This window comes from Monodon monoceros, unplaced genomic scaffold (genome assembly GCF_005190385.1).
Source record: "Monodon monoceros isolate NGI ecotype Baffin Bay Population unplaced genomic scaffold, NGI_Narwhal_1 Super_Scaffold_6, whole genome shotgun sequence".
Lineage (NCBI taxonomy): Eukaryota > Metazoa > Chordata > Mammalia > Artiodactyla > Monodontidae > Monodon > Monodon monoceros.
In genome coordinates, this window is record NW_021703783.1 from 13,786,473 (window position 1) to 13,812,500 (window position 26,028).

Below are 26,028 nucleotides of genomic sequence, written 5' to 3' on the forward strand. Positions count from 1 at the left end.
AGAGAGATATAGAGACATAGATATATAGTATAGATATACAGTATATCTATATACACTATACCATATGTGTGTATCAGTTTTAAGTCTACCAACAAATATGTTTATCTTCAAGAAGATGTTACTAAGACAACCATAAATATTAATTGAGAATGACCAAATTTCATAATTTTTAAACTATTTTTGAGCAGGTTTTGCTCAAAACCTCTCCTGTTGTGGAGAACAATATGAGTAAAATATAGACTTCTTTTACGTAAGGCTTCAAAATCTTCTGATAAATGTCAACCAACCGGTTATTTTTTTACAACTATTGTTTGAATGAATTAAACTTTCTGTCCCCAACTCAACACCAAAATTTTAACCCCAAATATGTTTGCGTGTAGAAATAACCCCAAATTTTGCAAACCTAAATAGTTTCTTACCTTGAAAGTAAATTTATATCTGGAAAAACTATCAGGTTAATTTAATATGTGTTTTGAAATGTTTTCATGTATCTAGTTGTTTAATACTCATTTTTAAAACTGAGTTGACTAAAAAACTAAAACTGAGTTGTTAAATACTCAGTCTTATAAAATGGTCTAAAAACTACAGAGGTAACGCATGGTCATACTTCCACATAATGGGGCAAATAATTCCATATCTTACTCTTCTTCAATTTTCTGTTTTTTCCTAATTCTTTATGTCTTAGTTGTTCCAGGATTACTAAAATGTTGGTCAAATTTCACATTGCAACTGATACTTTACATCTGCTAATTCCCTCCTTACAGGTACTAATAGTTCCATTATTAAAAATGAACAAATTATATCTCTATCCAAAATAAACAAAAATAATGTTTGGTGGTTTATACATTTGAATATTGATGATGAACTGCTTCTTTGCTTTGAAATAATATGTTGTCACTAAGAAGTATATTCCCAGTTTATAGTCTCTTTTTTTTTTCCCTTGGGAATTTAAAATACTTTAAATAATTTGGGCTTTGCCTGATTCCCCCAGAAGTGTAGAGTATGACTGATAACTGCCTTTAGAATCCCTAATAGCTAAATTACAATTATTATGCAAAGTCCTACAACAGACAGTTATATGGATTGTTAAATGACTTTGCCTTTTTTACAAAACTATAATCATTTTCCTTTATTAGCTGAAGGATTTCATAATTTAAGGAAAATGAAAAACCTATAAGTCACACTTTCAAAGAAGGAACATGGATATTGCAAACATTAAATTCCCCCATAAAAATGTTAAGGCATCATTAAACTAGGTTCAGATTAATACAATTCAGTCAACTCTAGATAGATATCTCCCATAATAAGCTGAAACAATACCTAGTGATCTAAGATGTAAAATATTTTACTACAGCCAATTTATAAGCCTATAAAACATATAGGTATCATTCAACTTCTTTATTAATAGTGCATGCCTTGTATTAAATCAAAACCGTTTTAAAGGCCCCTCCCCTTTGACATTCCCTTCCTCAGCTGTTGCCCCTCATCATGTGTTATCTCACTGAAGTTCATCCAAAGTGAATGACAGCATCTTTTTTTACTAGAGCAGCATAGGCAATTCCCAGTCTAGTGCTACAGCTTAACTATCTTTGAGATTTAGACACACTTGCTACCTTCAGCCTACAACATTCTATGGCCTTATGTTGATGTATTTGTTTCTCTACTGTAAGTAGATGTGGTTTCTCTCATTTTGGAAAACTGAAATTTATTATTTTTAGGTTTTTGCAAGTTGCTTTACATGTGAATCATATTCCCAAGAAAACTGATACGGGGAGAACTTTATGTTGTAGTCAATTCTTTTGAATCTGGAAGATCCATTTTTCACCCTGTTTTTGCCCAATAAGAAAGCCAAACATTTCATATTGGCTGAGTTACTGGGGGTTTTAATGAGTTATCGGTTCTGGTTATCTATTGCCATATAACAACCTAACCCTAACAAAACAAGGATATATACTGGGCTCACAATTCTGCAAGTGGGGATAACTCATCCCTGCTCTACTTGGCATTGGCTAGAGTAGTCCTAGTTTAGAGGCTGAAATCACCTGAAGATTAGCTTGTCTGTTTGTTGGTTGTTTGGTCACTAACCCCATGTGGTATCTCTGGTCTAGTGTCTTCAGGGCAGCCAGGTTGATCCATGCTGATTCTGAACAATGCAGAGTCCCAGGAAGAGATTGGTGCTCGAGCTCTTTCCAACCTGGTCTCATAAGTCCTTCCCATTACTTCCACCTCATCCCATGTGTTAAAAGAGAGTCAACATGGATGATCCATAATCAAGGCGAGGGGAATCCGACTCAACATTTTAATTGGAGAAGTATCAAAAAATGTGTGGATGTTTTATAACTGTCACATTATAAAAGGGGAAATTAACCCAGGACTTTTAAATATCACTATGAAAAATAATCAGTGGTTCATTTCTAAGGTTGCCTCACAGAAACTATTTTTAAGATATAAATTCTTTTTTTAATGTAAAACAATTTTTTCAGCTTTAATGAGGTATAATTGACAAATAAATTTTCAATTTATTTAAAGTGTACAACATAATGATTTCTTATATGTATAGAGTGTGAAATGATTACCACAGTTAACTAACACATCTATCACCTCACATAGTTATCTTTTTTTTCTTTTTGGTGAGAATGCTTGTTCTTATTCCTTTGTTCCATAGACTCCTTACAGCAAGATGTGTCATATCAGATCATCTTGCTAAAAAATCAGGGTATAATAAAGGAAAAATATTTAATATGTACAAATATGAGTAGTATACTTACCAGAGAAATTTTGAACTCTGACTCATCACAGATACATATGCTATGAAATTAAGATTAAGCTATGATTAAGATTAAGATTAAATCATAGATTAAGCTATGAAAGAATTTTCATACCATTTTGACAGTAGAGTTCTTCCATATAACATGGATAAATATGTTATTTTTAATACAAAATCATCCCAGAAGAATCTTTCTTTAACTAGGAAAAGAATTTTAAAGAATGAAGACCAAATCTCTAAGATTATTCAGACAAATAATAAGAACAAAATAAAACCAAAAAAAGATTAAAGTATAAATGCTTAAGCTGATATATATGTACATATACTTACATAGTCAAGATTAATATTATAAAAGATTAATAAAATCGCTATAAATAGTTGATCAAAAAAGTATATAACTGAATTTACTAGAATAACTACACAATAAAAGTTTATTTCTCATTTACAAAGCAATCTAATCTGAATATTCCTAGTTGATAAGAAGCACTCCTCACTTAAGCTTGATATGTTAGTGCCAGGCAAAAGAAGACTGGGCCTCATTACAGTTCCGCCCAGAGGTAACCATGAAGCTCATCGGTAAAAGGAAATTATCCCATTTGCCAAAGCTTCAAGAAGTACACTTTGCTGTGTACCTCACAACTCAAGAAAGGTATAATGTGGTAGAGAGTCCTAGGCTGTGATCAGTGGTTTCGCCTGTTGGTCAGAGGTATCTGTAAAGAGGTAAGACTGGAAGAACAGTGCCAAGAAGGACTGGAGAATAAGCTTGTGAATGGATCTCTCAGAGAGGGCATCATACTTACAGATCTTTATGTATCACTTTAATGCCAACCAGAAAGCATCCACCAACAAGAAGTCACTTTACAACCAAATGGACAAGATGGACCGCCCTACAGATAACCTGCCTTTTTTCTTGACTACCTTTGTGCTTATATGTAATGGACCCATGATAACAGTGGCCTTGGTGGCAGGGATGGGAGCAATGCTTGAGCCCACAATATGGACTTTGTCTCAATATAGCTTCTAAGTTTCCAACCAACTAGCATCAGAAATGGAGCCTCTACCCTGGATATGGCACTATTTCTCTGGGGGCTGAGTGAACGGGTAAACAGGTTACGAGGTTAAACAGGCACCAGGTTAAATGCTGGCATCCAGATTCTGCTGTCCCAGGAGTCTATCATCTGTCTTAATATTGAGGAGCGCAATTCAGTGGAAGCATCCCGACTGTCAACTCTGACCCATGGAGCACAGTCACTAGGAAGCTTGCCTAAGTTGTCTTTGCCTCCTCACCACGGATTTCCTCACTTCCTTAGTAAAGGAAGATCCTCTGAATCATCCCAGAGAACACAGTCAGATGGTAGGTTCTTAGGTCCAATCTACCATAGCAATTCTAACCCCCCCATCTTCATGAACATCTGGACCATTTTGTATACTACCACACAAAGTTCCCTTACTTCCACTCTTTTTACTCTAGTGCATCATCCAGGTTAGATTTCCACAGATCAAAAAAGCTAAATATTGGATCGTGACTCACGATGAGCAAAACCATGTCGATGACTTAATTCTCTCCTGCCCAGACTAATAGTCTGTGTCACCCTCCCTGACTCCAGTCTACCACTCTCTACTCAAGATCTTCTACATGGTCCCCTAGTTAGTGCTGACACATGTTAACCAAGTGTGCACGGAGCATTGCATGGATGCCCAGGTTAACTTCTCCAAAATCTAACCTACTTATCAGCGATTTGGCTGAAGTTAGGCCTAGGGCTGCAACTTGAAATGCAGCAGGTGACAAGCTCATCAGGGACAGTAGAAGGGATGCTGCAGTCCAGGAGGTGGACAGTTGACCTCTGAAGGAAATTGTACCCAATGTAATCTGAGAAGGCCCAAAATGTTTGTATCTAATATAATATTTCTTTCAGGACAATAAGGCCTTCAAGGTTATATATTTACCAAACAGTTTTTACTTTTTTCTTTTCCTATGATGTATTGGTTTATAAATGAACTTAAAAAAAAAACCCTAATCTTTTAATCTAAAATGTATCTTAGTTGTATAAGTTAATTTCTCTATGATAATTGCCCTTGTTAGCTTAGCATACAACAAGGAAAGGCAGACTTTTTATCATCAGACCAACTGTAAACTATGCACTTACGGGTAAGGAATTTAACTTCTTAAGGCCTTAGTTGTAAGTAAAATTTATGTAATATCAAATAATTCACTGGTTTATTATAAAGACACTTTCAAAAATAAATCCATGCATTTCAATTAAATAGATCATGAATTTCACAAATTGATAAGTTAAGCCCTATAATATATTAACTATATGAATATAACTATATATTTCATTAAAATGATATATATAAAATAAAGGTAAATTGAGCCCTGTAGAATGGTAATTTAATAAAATTATATAGTAATCCACCAATAGGTTATACTCATATTATTCTGTGTAATAAAGAAAAGGTTAAGTATGAAGCAAAATGTACAAGATACAAACAACTAAGAAGGCAAACTATATATTTGAAAACACAGTTGTCGTTCATGGTCAATTATTTCATATCTCTAAGAGAATTTTTTAATTGCATACAAAGGGTAAATTTAATTACCATACAAACGTTTGAAACTCTCTGATATAATAAATCCCTTAGGATCACATGTCAATTAAACAGATTTCCTTCTCTCTCCAAATACATTATTGATCAGTTTGGTCATGGATTTAGATCCACTGGGTCTTCTCTTTTCTTTGAGTTTGAAGTTTGTCAGGATGCCCTTGATAATTCTGATAAACATCATTTCCACCTCCAGAGATTGCTCTGCTGCAGACAGTTCACAGAATTGGCACCGGTTATCCAATGCCAGTTTTTGCCTTTCTCCCCAGCCAACCTCTCGCACATGACAGAGATCCTGCTTGTTACCCACCAAAAGCACAGCTGATTCCACAGCTCTGAAACACAGATACACAATTCTTTGGGAAGACTGTTTTAACAACTCTTTTTTTTTTTTATTAAGTGGGTTTATATCAAAAAGAATTATGGACCAAAAAAAAAGAATACTGTGTGTGTATGTGTGTTATTTGTGGTCATGTGCGTGTGTATCTCGTTTACTTACAAAAATTATTTTAGATAAAATGTAGTAAATGACACAGAAGCAACAAGGCTCTTAAAGCATAACATTTGAAGTGGTACAAACCTATTCCCGGAATTACGGCTCTGTTTACTAACAAGACATGATTGTAACATTTTCCACTTTCAATTCCCTTATATGTAAAAAAAAAAAAAAAAAGGTAAAATAATCCTCATCACACAGAATGCTCACAGAGGTTAAATGAAGATGTGTATAAAAATCTAGCCCAGTGCCAGGCAATAAAATGTGCTTACTAAGTATTATCTTTCATTTCCTTATCAACTGAAAGAGAAGGACTAACTAATGCCTCTTTACTAATTCAGTACTTGTTGCTGTTTGTTAATATTCATTACAGCATACTTTAAAGAAATTTTTACAGTCTCGTGACCTTGTACAATTTTTCTGTTTATTGAAGAAATATATCGCTTTGGTAAGGTAATGTCTTTGGCAAATATCAATATAATCTCCTCGGTTACAGTGTAACATTCCTAAAGCAGAGTTTCATTTGAAGAATACAGTAAGGCTACTAGGTCTTAAATGGCATGGAACTCTGCCAAGATATCGCCTATAGGGAAGAAATGGGAAAATGAAAACAGTCTTCAGGCTGGTTTCATTCACATGACAGTGTGAGCCGTAAGGGAAAAAGCACTGTATGTGTTGGATTTTGAGGACACTAAGAGTATCTTTTTCTATAGAGTTCAGAAAATTATTGTGAAGAATTAATGGGGAAGAATAAATGAAATATTTTGAAGGGTGAATCACAAATATCAGATGTAATTTTATAAAACAATGCCATAATTTTGCTTTTTATCTACAAATAAGAGACTCTAGTTTACCTAGAGATTGAGAACTGGAAAAACTCAAAAATTATTTGGTCAATACATTTAAAAGTTTGCCTGAAAAATGTCAAATATAGGGATTTTTAAAATATACATTTTTTGCCTATTCGTGAGTGATTCTTTTGATTTGTAAGAATAGAAAGTAGTTTTAATTACTTTCCCTTACCTAAGTTATGGTGCTTAAATATAAGGCATTTAACACTTGAAACAATGGAGGTCCCTCAAAATCAATAATATTATAGGAAATCAGAGCTACGAGGTACCTTAGTAAAATCACATTCTTTTCCCCTACCGTGTTTCTATCAGTTTTATAGTCAGAAAAAGGAGGTCTAGAGATTAAAGGGTTTACCCAAGGTCAATCAGATATAAACAAGAATTTAGATCAAATGACTGTAGGGAAATATAACTTATCAATTATTATCTGATGGTTTCTTGATAGTAGGCATTTAAAATAGATATAAAAAGCACAGGTACCAACTTTCAGGTATAGTATTGTGCTTTTTTGCTTCCCAGATTAGAATGCTATTTTAGATTTTAAGGGCAAATCTGGTTACGAGCACAAAGAATCCCTTATACCAGCAGGTTAAACAAAAATATATATTTTAAATGGAAAGGCTAAAACAATAAAAAAAAGGAAAACTAAAATGGGAAATTCATAGGTTTAAATTTATATCTACTAATGCAAAATTAGTTTAAGGCACAGTTATGTTTTCCTTCATAGTCACTTGTGTCAAGACATTAGCAATCGGGAGTCGTTGATCAGCTCTTTGTTTTAGGAGGTGAAATGGAGAAAAAGGTACTCTCATACTTAGAATCTGTAACAGTTTGATTATTCAGTCTATTTTGCTTTGATTGATTGAACAGCTCAATGACTAGGAATTGGATGCCAAGTGTAATAAATCTGGATTTATTTAGTATCCTTCACATTTTTTGTGGGAATGAAAAAGAAAGGTGGAAAGGGAACTATCTGTGTACAGAGGACCATTATTTTGCAAGTGAATGTCATGTTAACAATAGAAGCTGTCTTGTAAAATAGCCATTTACTCGGGGCAAGTAACTGTTTATGTCAGCCAGGATATAAAGTATTCTCATCTTATTCCTTTTACTACATGTGTAACTCCTGTGGAATGGAAGGTGGATTGTTCAGGGCTGTTAAATTTTGTAATTGGAAGCCTGTATTAAACTCTTCCTAATGATGCTTACAGCTCTATGATGATTTACTAAAAAGAAAGGAGAGAGGAAAGAAAAATACCTCACCTTTTACAATGACTAGTCTGTGGCTCCCGAATTCTGTAGATTAGTGCTTTTGCAAAAGCAAATGAAGACTTGTCACTGATGTCATACACAATAATAAACCCATCTGCCCAATGCAGCTCACTTGTGAGGGAAAATTTTGCTTTCTGTGGCTGAAAATAAACCAAGCACATTGAAAATGGTGGGATCTGATCCCTGTATTTTATCCGTTAGACAGTTAATTAATGGAGACCCATTTCACCTGGAAGAGAATTCAGCAAGCCAAATACTGATATTTTCTAAAATGCAGTCTCTGTTTCTTTTTTATCATCCTCTTTCTTTAAACAAAAGTGATTAAATTTTAAAAAATAAAGAGCTATAATAAAGTTATATCCATCTCATTTGATACCTTTTTTCTAAAAAAACTCTTTTTCTGAAAATTTGATAAGCCCTAATAATTCCAATTAAAATCAATATCCACATATATGTTTGAAAAGAGATGATATTTTCTATCCTTATTAGCAAATGGAATATGTATTGATTTTTGGCACTAGATTTAAATCAGTAAAAAAAACCCAGTATTGATAAGGTTTAGCTAAAAAGATTTGAGGGATATCTTCTTCAAATCATAATTGAAAACATATTTTGTTTTACTTACCTGAGAACAAGAGTCGTATATTTCTAGATTCAATTGCTTCCCTTCCAAATACAAATGCTTTTTATAGATAGATTCTGAAAAATATGCATATACTCATTGTCAGTATGGAAATCCTCCAGAGTTTAAAAAATGGCCTTATAGGGCTTCCCTGGTGGCGCAGTGGTTGAGAGTCCACCTGCCGATGCAGGGGACGCGGGTTCGTGCCCCGGTCTGGGAAGATCCCACATGCCGCGGAGCGGCTGAGCCCATGAGCCATGGCCGCTGGTCCTGCGCGTCCGGAGCCTGTGCTCCGCAACGGGAGAGGCCACAGCAGTGGGAGGCCCGCGTACCGCAAAAAAAAAAAAAAAAAAAAAAAATGTCCTTATATTTGGATCACAGTCCTGCAAAGTCAACCAGTCATATTTTAGTTGAGTACTACAGTAGCTTTTCTTTATTGCTAGTGGTCAAAAAACCATATATTTGCTAATGTATATTTCTTACAAATGAACTTTACCACTATATCTATTCACCTACATGTTTTTCTGCCTATGTACTTATCTTCCATTCTATTACTATGGATGAGTTATCTGTGTTTCTATCTAAGGCCAGTCTATTCACTATGAACTAGTTACTATTTCCTCTGACCGGCTGAAAGACATGGCTCCAACAATTCTACCTCTTTCTTCTGCATCATAAAATTTTCCTCTTTATTATATCATTACTAGCAACTGAATTTCTCCTAACTTAACAACCCTTTGGATCCCAACTATTGCTCTATTTCTCTGCTGGCCTTTTGGTAAATATCGATACTCCCTGTGTCCAAATCCTCTCCTTCCATGACCTTCAAATTATTACAATCAGGCTTTAACTCCAATTACTTGACTAAAACTGTTCTTATCAGGGTTATGGTTTTAGACTCAGTGAAAAGTTCTTGATCTTACCTGCCCTGTCAGTAGTATTAGTATAGTTGATCACACCTACCTCCTCAAAATGTTTTTTTCACATGGCTTTCAAGGCAACATACTCTCCTGGGTTTTTTCTTTATTCCATATTGCTTTGTATTAATCATTTTTATCTGTCCCACAATATCTTCTCTCACTCCAACTGTGATTCTAGTTTATGGATTTCTTCTCTATCTACACTTACTCCCTTGCTAATCTCATCCAGTCAGAGTCTTTATGTTACAATTATTGCTGATAAACCCATTTCTGTAGTCTGGACCTCTTCCCTGGACTCTAGACATCTACCACCACTGGGAGCCTCCAATTAGATACCTGATAGACATCTCAAACTTAACATGCTTAAAATGGAACCTCTGATCTCCCCGCAAAGACTGCATATCCCACAAGTTTCCATTTCATTAAATGACATATCCATAACTAGTCTCACAGTTTAAAAGCCTCAAGGGCATCCCTGATTCTTTCTTTCTCTTACATCCTATATTTATTCTATTAAAAATTCATTTTTACTCTATCTTCAAAGAATATTTTGAATTTGTCTGCCTCTCATCACCTCCTTTGCTCACACTCTGGTCCAAGCCATCATTACTTTTGCCTGTATTATTAGAAAACCTCCTAAATCAGCTCTTCGCTTTATCCCTCCCCTAACTCTCTTCTTGCTCTCAGTTTATTCTCAATCCAGGAGCAAAAGCCAATTTGTAGCCAGATCATGTCACTTGCCTGATCAAATCTCTCCAATGGCTCTCCATCTCACTTACATAAACCTAAGCTTTTAAAATGCCTGAGAATTTCCCTAGTTATCTAGTCTCCCATGACCCCTATGATCTCAGTAGACCTCTTTGGCTATTGTCTCCCACATTCCTCCACTGAAGCTACACAGTCCTCCATACCATTCCTCACATTTTTCAGAAAGTTCTTTCCTCTGAACTTCGGCAACTGTTTCTTCTACCTGGAATGTAACTGCCCAAATATCTTCATGGCTCAGTTTTTATCAGCTGCAGGTCTGTTCAAATGTCTCCATCTCAGCCAGATCTACCCTGACTACCCTATTTTAAATGACCACACACCACTCCCCTACACTTTCTTTTCCTTCATAACATTTATCATCATAAGACATTTTATATAGATAGATAGATAGATATATCTATATATAGATATATATATGTATAGATATAGATATATAAATGCATTTTTAATTAGCTGACCCTTCCCTCCAGAATGTAAATCTTATGAAGGCTCGGATATTTGTTCATTATTATAGCCTCTCTACCTAGAAGAGTACCTGCCACATGACAGGTATTCAATAAATATTTGTTGAATGAACGAAGGACTTCGTTTCTGTAACTGCCCCTCCAGTGCTTTAATACAAGACCTACCTCTCTCCAAAACTGCATACTGACACAAAATCATGACCCATTCTGGTAAATACTCTGTAACCTGTGGTTAGCAAAATGTAGCGGACATTTGGGAAAGCCGACTTCAGGAGGTTAGGGATGAATTTTAAAATCCTTCTAGGTTACATTTAATGAAATTTGTTAGTGTTTCGTTAAATCTTAAAATGTCTTCAGACAGTTTATTCTAAACTTTATGAGCTTACTACTGTGAACCATATACTTTCCTTCTAAGACATTTTAAAATACCCACTCTCAAAACTCAAAACCTGCCAGCAGGGGTCACCAGCTCTTAACTTTTTAAAATTTTATTATTTTCCCCTTCTAGCCCTCATTTACAAATGGGGTCTTTTTTTTGCTAATTAATCCTCATGTGGTGGGGAACTTTTGCTCATTTAGTTGTCTTTAAGAATGTCTCTAGGTCTTATATTTTTAATAGAGATGTAACAGCCAGAAATGTGTACACTTCATTTGCTTATTTATCTATTGATATATCTATATATCTATTGATATATCTTATAAAAGATTAAGATGATGTTTTTATTTTGTTGTTGCTGTTACTGCTTTTTGTGGGTGTTCTTTTATTTATGTTTTGTTTTATAGTTTTAGAACATTTTCTCATGCCTGACTCCTAGTTTGTGTGTTACCTTTTTTGACTGAGGTTGTTGACCTGAGATATGAAACAATAAGAATTTCTCTTCCTATATATTTCTTCTTTCTATAATCAGTTTTCAAGTGCTTGCCCTAAAACATTTACAATGGCATATGGACTGAAATACTATGTGGACTACACGTAGGAAACAATGCAATACTTTAAAGTTATTTTCTAAAATACTCTAATAATGCTATATCATAAATGAATGCTAAAGATTTTTGTTGTTTATTTCTCATGAAAACACTTCCAATCATAATTTCTTCTTACTCTAAATAAGTATTATTGAACAAAAGAATAATTTCCCTTTCTCCCAATTCTCATATTTCTTAAAATCTTTGTTCTTATTAAAAAAAACCCACAAAACCTTTCCCCACCACACCTTCAGTCAGGTAAGATATTAGTAGCATTATATAGATTAATTGCTGAGCCAAAAATATATTCAAACCTCTGGCAAAATTCCCCACTTATTAATTCCCCACTGTGGCATTTCCCATATGTCATGCTAATTCTGATCAAAATAACAGAAATTTATAGTAGAGTTAGTGAAATGATCCTAAGATTATATCAAGGTGCCCTGGCATCTGTTTTAGAATTTCTCTGAAACTTACATAAGCAACCTACCTAATTATGATATGATCTTTAATCACAGCATAATTTTCCAGTTATTGTCACATGGTTTTGCAATAAAAATAAGCATTTATTTTGTAGTTACTTGTGCTTTTATAATTAATTTGTCTTTATTTTTCAACAGATGTTGCTTTAATTTCAAATTGTTTCAAATTGCTTACAAAAAAATCCGCACTCACATGCTCTACAACACTTGGTACAGGCGGTAGGTTCCTCTAGACTGAAACCAACTGGATTTCTAATCCATTTTATTTAACATCAAATTGGATAACTTTTTATCTAAAAGAACAATTAATTAAAATACTTATTTGGGCTTTTCTAACCAGAACCCATGAATAAATAAATTGCTTAAAAGTGCAAAAATGGGGGAGTTCCCTGGTGGTGCAGTGGTTAAGAATCCTCCTGCCAATTCAGGGGACACGGGTTCGAGCCCTGGTCCAGGAAGATCCCACATGACGCAGAGCAACTAAGCCCGTGCGCCACAACTACTAAGCCTGCGCTCTAGAGCCCGTGAGCCACAACTACTGAGCCCGAGTGCCACAACTACTGAAGCCCGCACGCCTAGAGCACATGCTCTGCAACAAGAGAAGCCACCGCAATGAGAAGCCCGCGCACTGCAACGAAGTGTAGCTCCCGCTGACGGCAGCTAGAGAAAGCCTGCGTGCAGCAACGAAAACCCAACGCAGCCAAAAATAAATAAATAAATTTATTCTTTAAAAAGTGCAAAAATGGAAGATTCTATTAAAATGTTTCTCTGATATTATGATGCTGAAGTTTTAAGGTGAAAAAGTCTAAAGTAGTGACTTACCAAAATTAGTAGCATATTCTCCAATAAATCGCTTGGTAAGAAACCTTACTGTAAGGGCTGCAAAACAAAACAAGCTGGATTTGGGGTCTTATCTGTTTTAGGATACAAATAATTTAGTAATGTACATAAGCATCTAGCATCTCAGCTCAAAATTTACTAAGTATTAATGAAGACCTTAAAACTTTGCTAAATTCTGGTCTAAGAATTTCCACTGTACAGCCATAAAAATTAGGAGGCTAGAAAGAAAGTGATCTCAGTGTGCTGCCCACTCAAATCACTGCATAAGTAATTTACAAATGCAAAGACACGTAAGACAACTCACCTTTGTAACAGAGACAGATTTCTCATTAAATATGAGATGCAAGAACTATAACATCTCTATATTTTCTTTATAAAATTAATTGTGGCTCCATGGTGCTGCATGCTAATAGTGGCCAGGACGGTCTCAAGCATTTGCAATTGTTTAAGGAAATAGGGACTTCAAAATCCAGGAAACAGAGGAACGACCTCTAGTGTTGGTTTATCTTATTGCAGCTCCTGGGTCTGGCCCGTTGTTAAGATTCATTAGGCTACGGTGGTTCTATTGGTGGCATGCTTAGTACCATCATAATGTGACCAAATACAAAACAAAAGAAAACAAAAACATAGCTTCCAAGGTCTGGTCTGGGCACCTCTTGCTCATTTCTGGGCATTTAAAAAGCCATGCCCCTCCAAAGTTTTTCTCACTTTGATAATGTGAAAAAATGGCATTTAAAAAATAATTCATAGGTCTCCACGCATCTCTCTCCACCCTTAGTCTCAGGGCAGCAGAATCTTTTCAAGGGCATTGTTTGGCCACTGGTAGGTGTGGAGGCAGGTGTGCTGGAGTGAGAAGTAGGTGGGATAGTGATGGGAGGGATTTCCTGTTATTCCAATGAATTTCAAACATCAGTAGAACAAGATACAAATTAATACTTCAAACAGTTATATTCCACAACCTGTATATAAATTTTATATACAGGTAATTGCATTACTTGCTTATAAAGCGAAAACTCCTACTTAAAAATAATATATAGTTATATCAAGTTTATATACATATATGTTATAATGTAATACATATCATGTCAATATATTTCTCACTCTTTATGTACTCTACACCATGCCACAGAAAACAACACCACTTACCAGATTTGCCTGTTCCTTCACCACCCAAGATAGCAAGTTTCACATCATTCGTCTTGCTTTTCTGCTCCTTCTTGGTCCGTCCTGACTTCTGGAGATATACTGACTTGAGCCAAGCATGTGTCTTCCAAAATCCTTTTTATTATTGCTGCTCTCACTTCCCTAAGGCCAACTCCACCCCATACTCCTACCATCCAATAATAACTTTAAAAATATTTTCCTAGAGTAGTTTTGAACATGTCTCATAAAAAAACAGTGGACTTACTATTTAGACACAAAGGTTTACGAAGCCAATAGTTAAGAGTTTAACAGAAGTGTAGTTCATCTTCTACTTTCACGTACCTGGAATCTACCTTCTCCTAGAACCTAGAAAGATGATCTCTCTTCATTAAGAAAGTTTTTAGAGGATGGGTAAACATTCCTGTAAATTTCCTTTGAGTGGATCAGTTTTGCTTTCTCTATTAATACCTGAGGCTACATCTTCTTGGGTTTCTCCTGTGAAAGACAAGGGGGAATAAGTTAATTCAATCATGAAAAGAAATGAAAGAAGGGAGAGGATGGCTCTCTTGGATGGATTAGCTCAGGGTTGACAGCAATGCACGTGAATATCCAGCCCATGTTTTTGTGTCATTTGAGGCTCTCAAGGAGAAATATGGGAACCCCAGAGTTTCACCTTTCCAATGTCTTCCTTAAAAAGTAACTTTTCTCTTTCTTTTTAAAAAAGTGTTATACCAATAGACAACAGTAAGATTTCTGGAAAAAACAATAAAGCAATCAGCCTCATGTTGTTTAAATAGCACTAAACAGGAACATGTCATGTTTCCTTACATAGTACTTTTTTAAAAAGAAAAGAACATTTGGAAGGGGTGTTCTGACATTAATTCACTCCTGCTATGAAATAAAAAGGCAAATTTGATATGCACAATTATCACTCTTTTATACTTCTTTTCGTCAATTGTCCCTGCTACTCCAAGTCCCCAAATTATTTTCTTCCCTTTCTTTCTCCTCATCTGTATATGTATAAATTTGAAAGTTGAGAAAAGAGTACAACAAAAAAATAGAAGAATTCAACTTTTGTGGACTACATTTTAAGACCCAGGTAAAGAAGTTTCATTTCCAGGTTGGGTCTATCACAGAAATACATGTTTCTTAAAAATGCATTTATTTAACAAATATTGATTAATTGCCACTCTCTGTTAAAGCTATATTTGGTTTAATTAGATAGGTCAACAATTAAATAATGAATTATCTGACCTGATGGAGTCTACAGTCTACCAAGAGAAAAATGGAAACAGAATAACAACGAATATGATCATTGCTAAAATGGAGCTCTGATCAAGAGCTGGAGAAAGCAGATCAGTAGGTAGAAAGGTCTTCAAAAAGTAGGTAAAGTTTGAAACATGATCAGGACCTACAGAGAGAGGAAGGAAAAAGTGATTGGGGAGATGTGTCTGTTCTGAAAGAAGAAACAGATTCTGTAAAGAAAAAAAGGCAAGAGACAGTATATCAGTTTGTGGGATCAACAAGATAACATCTGAATAACTTAGATTTTTTCCTTTTATTACAAATTATAAAAAAAATTTTAAATAAGCTATGTTTTCTCTTTAATCCATGCCACTGTATTAAAGTAACAGAGTGTTTTTTTTTTTAAGGAAGTTTAACAGTTGATTTAGTACACTATGGAATTAAATGTTTTTCTTCTTTTTGGAGAAATCTTATTCTTATCTTCCTAAGAAACTTCTGATTGATGTTTTTAGGAAGTTTAGTATATCTACTGATAGGAAGGAAGAACTTCATTTCATGACATGCATGACATTGAAAACAACATATGAAGGGTTGTCATCAAGACACCTGCATTCTTTCATCATAGCCTCTTCCTCCCTATGTCCATTGGTATCCCAAAGTAAATCTAGTTAAGAAAGCAGCCTGGGGCTAGAATAGAGTGAAGTTATAAACCTGAACAAAGAGAATATAGTTATGCGCATACTTTTCTAAGAAACAGAGTGCCAATATATATATATTCTTTCGACCTCATGTAAAGGGTGCTAAAAAGTTAGTATTCTAATAGACACATTATTATACTACCTAGAATTTTCTCACATCTCCCTAAAGAAACATCCATTCACAACCAAAGCAAAATCATTTATTACTTTATTCATTTACTGAATGAACAAAAATTTATTGAGTGTCTACCACGGGCTTGGCACTAATCTTCACTGCTAAAAACATATCAATAAACAAAGTATTCATAGATTCTGGTCATCTGGAGATGGACATGTGACACTAAAAAAAACCCAACTAGTTACGTATCGGTATTCATGAATGTTATAGTTTTATCTGTTTAGTTTTGTTTCTCTGAGGTCAGATTAAACAGCCCTTCTCAGCTAATCTCATTTCCCTATAGTTTCTGTTAGAGTAGATGCATAATTTCCATCAAAAGCTTCAGATTCACAAGAGTGGAGTGATTCAAACAAATACCTAAGGAGAAAGAATATCTTTGTTCCATTATCCTGTTCCAGATCTTGAAAAGATGAAATACTTCCCAACTTATTTTCTGTGTCTATCATAAACCTAAACCAGACATAAATGGTATACACACACACACAGAGAACAAAGAAATAACCAACGTCATTTATGAATATAGAGCCCAGGTCCTAAGAATATGAGCAAATCAAATCCAGAAATGTATTTAAAGAGCCAAGCATCATGAGCTAGTAGAACTTATTCTAAAAATGTCAAGTTGGTTGAACATTAGGACACTTGGTAGCTTATTTTAATACATTACCAAGATAAAGGAGAAAATCTACATGTCTCATATGCTCCCAAAAGCATTTCATGAAATTTAACAGCTACTTAAAAAAAAAAAAACTTTTGTAATCTAAAAATAGGGGATTTCTTAACGTGATTAAGGTTATAATTTTTAGAAATCCAAATATCAAAAAAATGTCTATAGATTTATTGTTCCTAATTTTCCTCTAAAAAGAGGATATTGTCTGTTACTTTTTAGCATGGAATTGGTAGTCCTATCCAACACAATGAGGAAATAGCACATATGAAAAAGAGCAGACAAAAGGATTATTATCTACAAATGATAGTTTTCTATAGCTATATTATCTGCATTATTAGCATGCATTAAAACCATTCAGTAAGGTGGCCAGATAAGATACCATAACAAAAGCAATAATTCCAAACAGTAAAACTAGCAGCTAACACGTGTTTAACACAGTATAATAACAGGCAATTTTTAAAAATGATTTCCAGGTATACAACATTTAATCCTCTGAGAAACTTCATGAAGTAGGTATCATTAATAACTTCTAACATGATAGAAATACAGTCCTTTTCACAAAGAAAGAAGAGGGGGAAAAAGGATGCAAAGAAGAATAAAACTAAAAGGGAATGTATAACATTTATAAGATAAATTCTCTAATCCTTTACTGAAGATTATAAAACAAGCCTTGAATATGTGGACAAACATGACTAGAAAGACTCAATGTTGTAATTACTGCCAAATTAATCTGCAAGCAAAATGTAATGACAATTAAAATCCCAACAAAGATTGTTTAATTGAATGTGGACAGCCTGTTTTGGAAAAGAAAATATGTAAGAATAATTGAGAAATTTTAAGGTAAAATAGTAAGAAAATATCTCTTATGAGCCAAATCATACCAAAAAATAATTAAATGCTACTTTATTAGAACTGGATTGATATGCTCATTAATAGAATAGCTATTTGAGTATAGAAATTGAGTACATAGAAATTAATTTTATTATAAAGTTTTTAATATGTGCTATCATTAAATTGCATTGATACTCTCAGAAAAAGTCACTGAATGATAAGTTATGTTTGTACCTCACATGCAGAAAAATGAATTATAAATATTAAAAACCTTAGCATGAAAAACTAGAAAAGGGTCAAATTGACATATATATGGGAATCTTCCAAATAATCTCGAGGAGGGTAAAGTCTTCCTAGGCAAAAAATGAATCCAAAGACAAAGGAAAAATACATATAGAAAAAAGTAATCCAGTGACTTTTCATAATTGAACTTTAAGTGTCGGTTATGTTAGTCCCATGGGATTATTTACCAAAGTGAGTGCATATGTCAATTTATTAATAGCACAATAAGTATCTACATACAAATGGATCATTTTTAATCAGAATGGAGGTAGTCATCTCACCTCTAATTATAATGCAAGTTACTGAAGGAATTAAAGTTCTAGCAGAAGCAAATGTTTTTAAGATGGAATTACTTCTGGATACTTTTATGTGCTAATATGGAAATTCATCATGGAAGAGTAGTAGATTTTTTTAAGAAGAAGAAAATGCTATTCTAATCTCACAAAGCACATGTTTTCAAACAGCTAACAGATTTAAACTGCATTGAGGTGTACGAACATTTGCACATTATATTGGGGTTAGGTAAGGAATCTAAAGGGAAAATTTTGCAGAAAAAACAACAACATTTGATTGCTAAGCTCTGTTTTTTTCTGTTCTCAAAGCACTTTTTGCAATTCATCATGGCACAAATAGCACAGGTAACATTCCCAGCCAGAGATCAGAAGCAATTTCTCTGCAATCACAAATCCTCCAAAACCTCTTCCAAAGAAATTATTCAAATCCAGACATTTACTCTAATAACCAAATGATGAAGATATTGCAATAGTGGCTACAATACAAAACTTCCATTAATATGAAAAGTAGTTACTATGAAGAAGAGTGCTTTCTTGTTTGCTAGTATTGTAATAAAATACTTTATACATTAAATTCAATTTACAGAAAAAGATAAAGTTTGATAACTTTTGTAGTAGAATTTGTAACTGGACATAATCCTCATCGTAATAAAATTCACCTTTATGAACTAGTATTGTTCTATGTTATAATAAACATTTATGTATTAATATATTTATAAAATATGTTTTTTTCCTATGATAAGTGTGTGTGTGTGTGTGTGTGTAAATTGCAACTGAACAAGGTAAAGATGTTTATATCATCCCCAAGCAATTTAAAAACTCAGTTGACATCATTAATAGAATTGACCTATGACACTCATGCCTTTATTATTCTAAATCACTTTTACAACAAGCTTTGAAAGATAATCTTTCACTAGGGTATCAAATTCTAAAGAAATGTTTTATTCAATATGTAATGTTAGTAATTAACTAAATTACATGGGCTTTTTTGGTAAAAGAAAAATGATGAATACTTCACCAATTTTCAAGGGTTTTCAGAGCATATGTGAGACTAAATAATTGAATGGCTTTGCTAATTTTTCTCAGCATGTATACTTATAATTGCAATTATCTTTTGAAGGTAATGATTCAGTATTTATTAAATTATTATTTTAAATTATTTTTAAAAGAATTAAAATTTAAAAGAATTAAAATTTAAAATTTAAATTATTCTTGAGGTGTTTATTGTTTCATAAGATTTTAGTTTCCCGCTACGTTTATAATAGTTAAAACATGATAGCTAACAGTAATACGACTCAGCTAGTCACCCTCTTTGTCTCCTCTACAAATTTATGTCATCTTTCCACAGACACGAGAAATCTTTGAAGCTACTTTAGTTCTCCTCAAGTTGTAAGTAGGCTAAAATTTTAGTTAGCTCTTTCTTAATCACTTGAAGTTGGCCAGTAGATACAAAAGCATGGTCTTCAAAAACAGTCTTCCTTCTGTAACACAGCTGCTGCAACAGGAAGCCTGATTGAGTGCACATTCTGCAGAAATAATGAGTTTAAAAAGCTGAGCAAGGCAGATGTGAGAAAAATGTCGCTCATATTTTCTCGACTCCTTTCATTACCTTTTAGAAATAAATATTCCAAAATTAAAATTAAATTTTCAGAATTAAGATTGCTGTGTTGCCATAACATCTTACGGAAAAACCCGAACAAACTTTTCGGCCAACCTAATATATGTATACGTGTGTGTATACACACACACGCATATCTATCTATCTATCTATCATCTATCTATATGAGACCCTATTGTCTCTGTTCCTCTAGAATACTCTGACTAATAAAACTTCCAAGAAGAAATTTTATTCTAATAGTATACTTTTGAGTTGTAATTTGCTCAGGGTGACACAAGGAGTAAGTATTGAAGCCAGGTTGGCACAAAGCCTGCAGTCTTTCCAATATAACACCCTGCCACCCACCACAAATCTCCCCTTTCTCTGCTCCTTTGTTCTTATGTGAAGCAGACTCTTCCCTCTCCGATATTTTTTGCAAAATTCCAATCACCTACGCTTTAGCCTTAATGACGTTATTCTAACAGGTTTATGATACATGTTTACATTTGGCTTCTTTCTTTTACCCATCTCCTTGGCTTTTTCTCAGAAGTTGAGCCAAGCCCATTAGAGTGCCCTCTCTTTATATTCATAAAGTCATGGTTAATTTTTTAGGAGTAAATGTAATTGAATTTTTTTCACGTTTGCTTTATATCAAGCATTTTCTTCTATGATTTCTACTACTCAAAGGTTCTGAAATGGCTTTCTTACATTTCTGCCAATGCTATATTACAAAGAAAGCTATGTCCTGCATTAAGTTGCTTTTGCTGCAAACTAATTACCACCAACTTAACGACAAAACAACACATACTTATTATTTCACAGTTTCTATAGGTCAGAAGTCCAGGCAACTGAATATTCTGATTCAGGGTCTCATCACGCTGCAACCCACGTGTCAGCTGGGGCTGTGATCTTCTCTGAAGCCCTACTGGTGAAAGAGCCATTTCCACTCTTCTTGTGGCTATAGGACTCTGGCTCCTCTTGTTTTTTTCTGGTTGTCATCCAGTGGCCTCTCTCAGCTTTTGGAGGCTACCTGCAGTTTCTTGCCACATGGTCTTGTCCATATGCCCATGAACAACGTGGCAGCTTACTTCTGCAAAGCCAGCAGTGGAGGGCCATCTCTCTAGGACATGATAGCAATACAAAGATAGATAGATAGATAGATAGACAGATTGATCTTGTGTGTGTGTAGCAGTGGATCTTATATATATATATATATATATATATATATATATATTTATCTTGTAACGTAATTATTGGATGGATATTCCATCACTTTTGTTGTATTCTAGTGGTTAGAAGGGTAGAGGATTATACAAGGGTTTAAATCACTGGGGATCACCTTAGGGCATATGTCACATGCCCTAACACTTTATTTGATGCTACTCCTGAACAAAGCATACCTTTATCGCATTTTATTTACAGATGTAAGTATTAATGGTGACAAGATCACATTTCACATTAGTAGATAAGCATGTAGGTACATAACTATTGTTTAATGTGGTAATCTGCGTCAGAGTGCTCTATATAATTCCATTGGCCAGTTATGTCTTGGAATTTTTATCCTAAGAAAATGAATTCATAAACCAGCATTTGAAAAATGAAGTATTTTTATTTGCATTATTTTATTAGCTAGGGTCAGAAAGCAAGCCACACTGGCTATGAGGTGCTCCAGACAGCGAGAAAAGCATGTGCTATCCTTCTTGTTCCTTCCATCTGGGTAAGTCATCCATTTTGAAAATAAAAGAGCAGAGTTGACTTCATTTCAAAAGTTCAAGAAATATGCATTAATTGCCTACTATGTGGCAGATACCTTGCTAGGGCACAGAGAGTAAGAAAGGAAGATAAATAAAATCATCCTCTGGCCTTGAGGAAGATTTAATATTTGTATATCAATTATAAATTGAAGTAAATATAGGGTGCCATGGGTGCACAGATAAAAGAAACCTAGCTAAATTCTAAAGGGATAGTATAATAGGCTGAATAATAGCCCTCAAAGATATCAGGTCCTAATTAATTTCTGGAACCTGTAAATGTTAAGTTATATAAGAAAAGTTATCTGCAACTGTGATTAAGTTAAGAATCTTGAGATGCGGAGATTATCCTAGATTATCAGGGTGAGCCCTAAATGCGATCACAAGTATCTTTATAAGAAGGAGGCAGAGAGATATTTGACAGGAGAAGATAATGGGACCACAGAAGCAGAAATTGAAGTAATGCAGCCACAAGCCAAGGAAGGCTGGAAGACACCAAAAACTGGAAGAAGCAAGGAATAGACTCTCCCCTAGTGACTGAGGGAGCAGGACCCGGTGGACACCTTGATTCCAACCCAGTGAAACTGATTCTGGACTTCTGACCTAAGTAGCTGTAAGAGGATACATGTATGTGGTTTTATGCCACAACATTTGTAGTAATTGCTTACAGAAGCCATAGGAAACTAGTAGAGAAAGTATTATAGACAGAGAAAAGCTTGAGCACAGTCAGGAAAGGAGGAAGCAGATGAGAGATACTGGACACTGAAAAACCTCTGCATTACTTGAGAGCCAAGAATGAGTGAAAATGGTGGGAGCTGAGGCTCATTTAAAAGACAAGGAGAAATCAGAGTGGCCTTATACACCATACTAAAGACATTATCCTGTAGGCATAAGGAGTTATCAAGAATTTTTAAGTAGGAGAGAAATGCTTTATTATTTATTTATTATTATGTATTATTTATTATTATTATGTATTATTTATACTCTACTCTGTAAAGTAATATAAAATACAGTTTGGAGATAGTGCAATAAAGGAGGGAAAAGAAGCTGAAGAAGTAGAAGCAGGAACACCTCTTAAAAAGCTATCTTATATTTTCAAAGGTTCTGAGTTAGAGCAGCAATGAGATCAGAGGAAACTTGTTTTGAGAAATACGTAGCCAATAAAAATAAGAAAATCTGGAGAGGTAGTATGAGAAAGGCAGGAAACCTTAGCTGAGTAGCAAATTCTGATTTAAATGATTAGGTTGAGAGTAGTGTCATTAACAGGTTTTTGTTGTTTAATTTCACTATGAGAAGCAGTTTGAAGGAACAGACACTTTCATTTTTAGACATGTTAAGTTGAAGGTACCCTCGGGGCTGTGCAGTAGTGAGTTGGCTATACAAGTCTAATGCTAGTGAGAGAAGACGCAGAGCTGGTAGAACATGCAGTTCGTCTTATCAATAAATTTTCAGTTCAGAGTTAAGATTTTTGTTTTTGTTTTTTTTCCACACAGGGATTTCAAATTGATGTATGAAAGATTTTTTGAAAAAGCACCCACTTTGATCTCTGGAGAAGAGAGAAAGATGTTCACATAGACTTTTCCACATTTGGTTTTTTAGATGGTTTCTTAAACCAAAGTGCCCTAGATATTTTGGAAATTCTAAAAAACATATTAAGTAAAATACTTCTGCTTATTTTAACAACCCCTTAAATAGGCATTATAGATCGTATTCTTCCCCGTTTATAGGCATGCATGCTGAGTCTCAGAGGGGATTTTAAGTATGCAACCCAGAGAAACACTCTTAGTAAGTAGAAGTTAGAATTTAAGCTACAGTTTCTTTGATACATAATCCCAGTGTTCTTTCTACTCCACCCTACTGTCTCTTGGCTTTAAGATATTTTTTCTCAAATCTAAATGATTCTTCTTCTTAACATTTGTTGAAGCTGATTTTTTATCAGCTTTTTAGTACTATGTAACAAAACCAAAAATGTGACAGAAATCAATTTTACAAACAAATTATAGTCCTATAATATATAGCATAGCACTTACCATATAGCAGGTCTTACAACTGTCATTCATTCATTGTTGTCTGAAAATCTGAGTGTTCACAATCAAACCAAGGTTAATTGCTGAATTTGTATTTTAATAGATGAGATGTATATAGTCAAGTTATTATTCTAACTTCCGTTACAGAGAGATCCTTTGTTTCTGATAATCTATTTATCTAAGCAAATATTTGTGCTCTGTCACTCTTATAATTAAGTTCTTCCCAAAGGAACTCCAGCTGAGAACAGAAACCTTCCCATGAGAATCTGAAACAGAATTTCCTTTTGCAAATCTGTGTAATCTCGTGGTCCTTATTCTTAGACTTGTTTTCCTTATTCAATGATGACATTATTTAGCTATGTTCCATACAAGTTGCAAACAGAACGGTATTTTGTTATAGGAATCTTTGAAAATACAATCACAAAAAGTGTATTTGATCAAGAAAGAACACTGACAGTTGCCTTCCTCAAGAAAATGGATTTTACACATTACCAGTGCCTTGTTTAGTTTTCTGCCCTATACGTACACATTTTTAAAAACCATTTCTACCACTAGCCTGGTTCCTAAGAGCTTGGATTTGTTCCCACTCTTCGCTGTCTACCTGATTTAAAATTGCCATAGTGACCATTTGGGGAATTTGAGTTGGGCAGTAGTTCTCCACTGGACTTTAGGCCTGGACAAGCCAGCTGCTTCTCAGGGACTTGTCTCTGTGGCTGGGATTCACATACCCACCTCCATCTCAACCAAGCATAGCCCTCAGTCTGGGGTGCTCTGTACCTTAGTGATCACTGATAACAAGTAAGCTTTAATATTTCAGTCAAGTCCTGCTGAATCTGAACAGAATTAATATATAGAAACAAAAGATGTTCAAAGATGTTCAGGACACCATTAATGGTAATAACCCCGGGGCTAATCAGTGGTAATGAAAATGAATGAGAAATTCTGAGAAATATTTGTTTGCAGAAACAGAATGGCTTAAGGATGATAAAAAGTTTTCCGGTCTGTAATACGGGGATACTAACTGCCTTATTAACAAGAGTGGGGAAATCGAGAAGAAAAGATCATTTAAATTCAAGATATATTCTATTTGAGAGTAAGCTGATTATTTCAATAGCTATTAAATTTATTAAGTAAGAAATATATTTCATAAGATCTCAGTGATATTACTCAGTTTTAGAAAAGGGAAAACAGGAATGTCTGGATGTGAATATGAACTAGTTTTTTAGATAGTTCTTATGAAGAGATGTTTTATTTTTTAAAGATATATTTATTCTAAAACTTTCAGATATTTAACTATTCTACTTATAGTGCATATATACCTCTTATTTAGTATCCCTCAAAGTCTTTTCCCAACAGGTTAGGTTCTGGTAAAATAGTTTTCTCCAGAGGGCAGGCCTTGTTAAGAAGAACAGAATGATCTGGCATATTTCAAAATGGTTCCTTGTCCTCTCCTCTTGCCAGAGGGCTATTTTTTTCCCTTGGGTACACACTGTAAGAATCTGATAGAGCTCCTGAGAGTAAAACTCACAAAAACATAGGGGCTTCCCTACAACTGGGTTCCCCTGGAGATTTTTACTGTCACACTTGTCTACACTGAGCCCCCAGCAATTCATTAGTTACAGTTCAGGTTTTTCTATCACGGCACTGGTTCCCACAGAGATTTCTGCTTGTGGGTTTCTGTTCTGGTGAGTTGTGATTCTCTGTATTTGCCTGTCTGTCTCTTTAATTTTGGTGCATTGGTTTGCACTGTGACCTCATTTTTCTGATGGATCTAAGAAAAGTTGTTGATATTTTAGTTTGTTCAGCCTGTTACTTGTTAGGAGTGAGTGGTGACTTCTAATCTTCTTATGTACATATGAGACCCCTATATTTCCTTTTTAGGGAAAAAACATTGGTAACAGAAATCTATATAGTATGCTGGTTGAAATGGACAGGACAATTATTATTATACTATTTTACAGTTGCTAAGAAGATTCTGGGAGGGATTAAATAATTACCCCATGATTACACATCAAAAATCAGCAAATCTATGCTTTCAACAAGCTTTGGCATTAATATTACACGTTAGACTATCTTAGAAAAGGGAAAGCACATTTATAGAATTTCCAACATTTCTTAAGTTGGAATACATATTTTTCAGATAGCTGCCATCTTGTAAGTCACCAATCAAGAACTCAAATGCATTGAAGTACTAGGCAGGTAAAACAAATGTGTGAAATGACATGAAATGGACTGAGATAAAGCAAAGGAGGTTCTGCACATGA

General features: G+C 34.4%; 1 protein-coding gene across 1 annotated transcript; it reads right to left on the bottom strand.

The window, feature by feature from the left end:
• Window positions 1-5,307: 5,307 nt before the first annotated feature.
• Window positions 5,308-20,927, bottom strand: RERGL (RERG like). The gene is made up of 7 exons (XM_029205328.1): window positions 20,795-20,927; window positions 14,664-14,690; window positions 14,199-14,297; window positions 13,035-13,091; window positions 8,616-8,689; window positions 7,982-8,130; window positions 5,308-5,706 (listed from the first exon to the last, which is right to left on the bottom strand). The coding sequence occupies exons 1-7, from the start codon at window positions 20,925-20,927 to the stop codon at window positions 5,424-5,426; spliced, it is 822 nt and encodes a 273-aa protein (XP_029061161.1). The 3' UTR covers window positions 5,308-5,423.
• Window positions 20,928-26,028: the final 5,101 nt, after the last annotated feature.

Excerpts from the sequence above, each read along its gene's own strand:
- RERGL (XM_029205328.1), bottom strand. The coding sequence starts at position 20,927 with ATGGCTCTTTCACCAGTAGGGCTTCAGAGAAGATCACAGCCCCAGCTG. Across the intron at positions 13,092-14,198 it reads TGAAGGAACAGGCAAATCTG|CCCTTACAGTAAGGTTTCTT; the intron begins GTAAGTGGTGTT and ends TTTGTTTTGCAG. Across the intron at positions 8,690-13,034 it reads AGAATATGCTACTAATTTTG|AATCTATCTATAAAAAGCAT; the intron begins GTAAGTCACTAC and ends CATATTTTTCAG.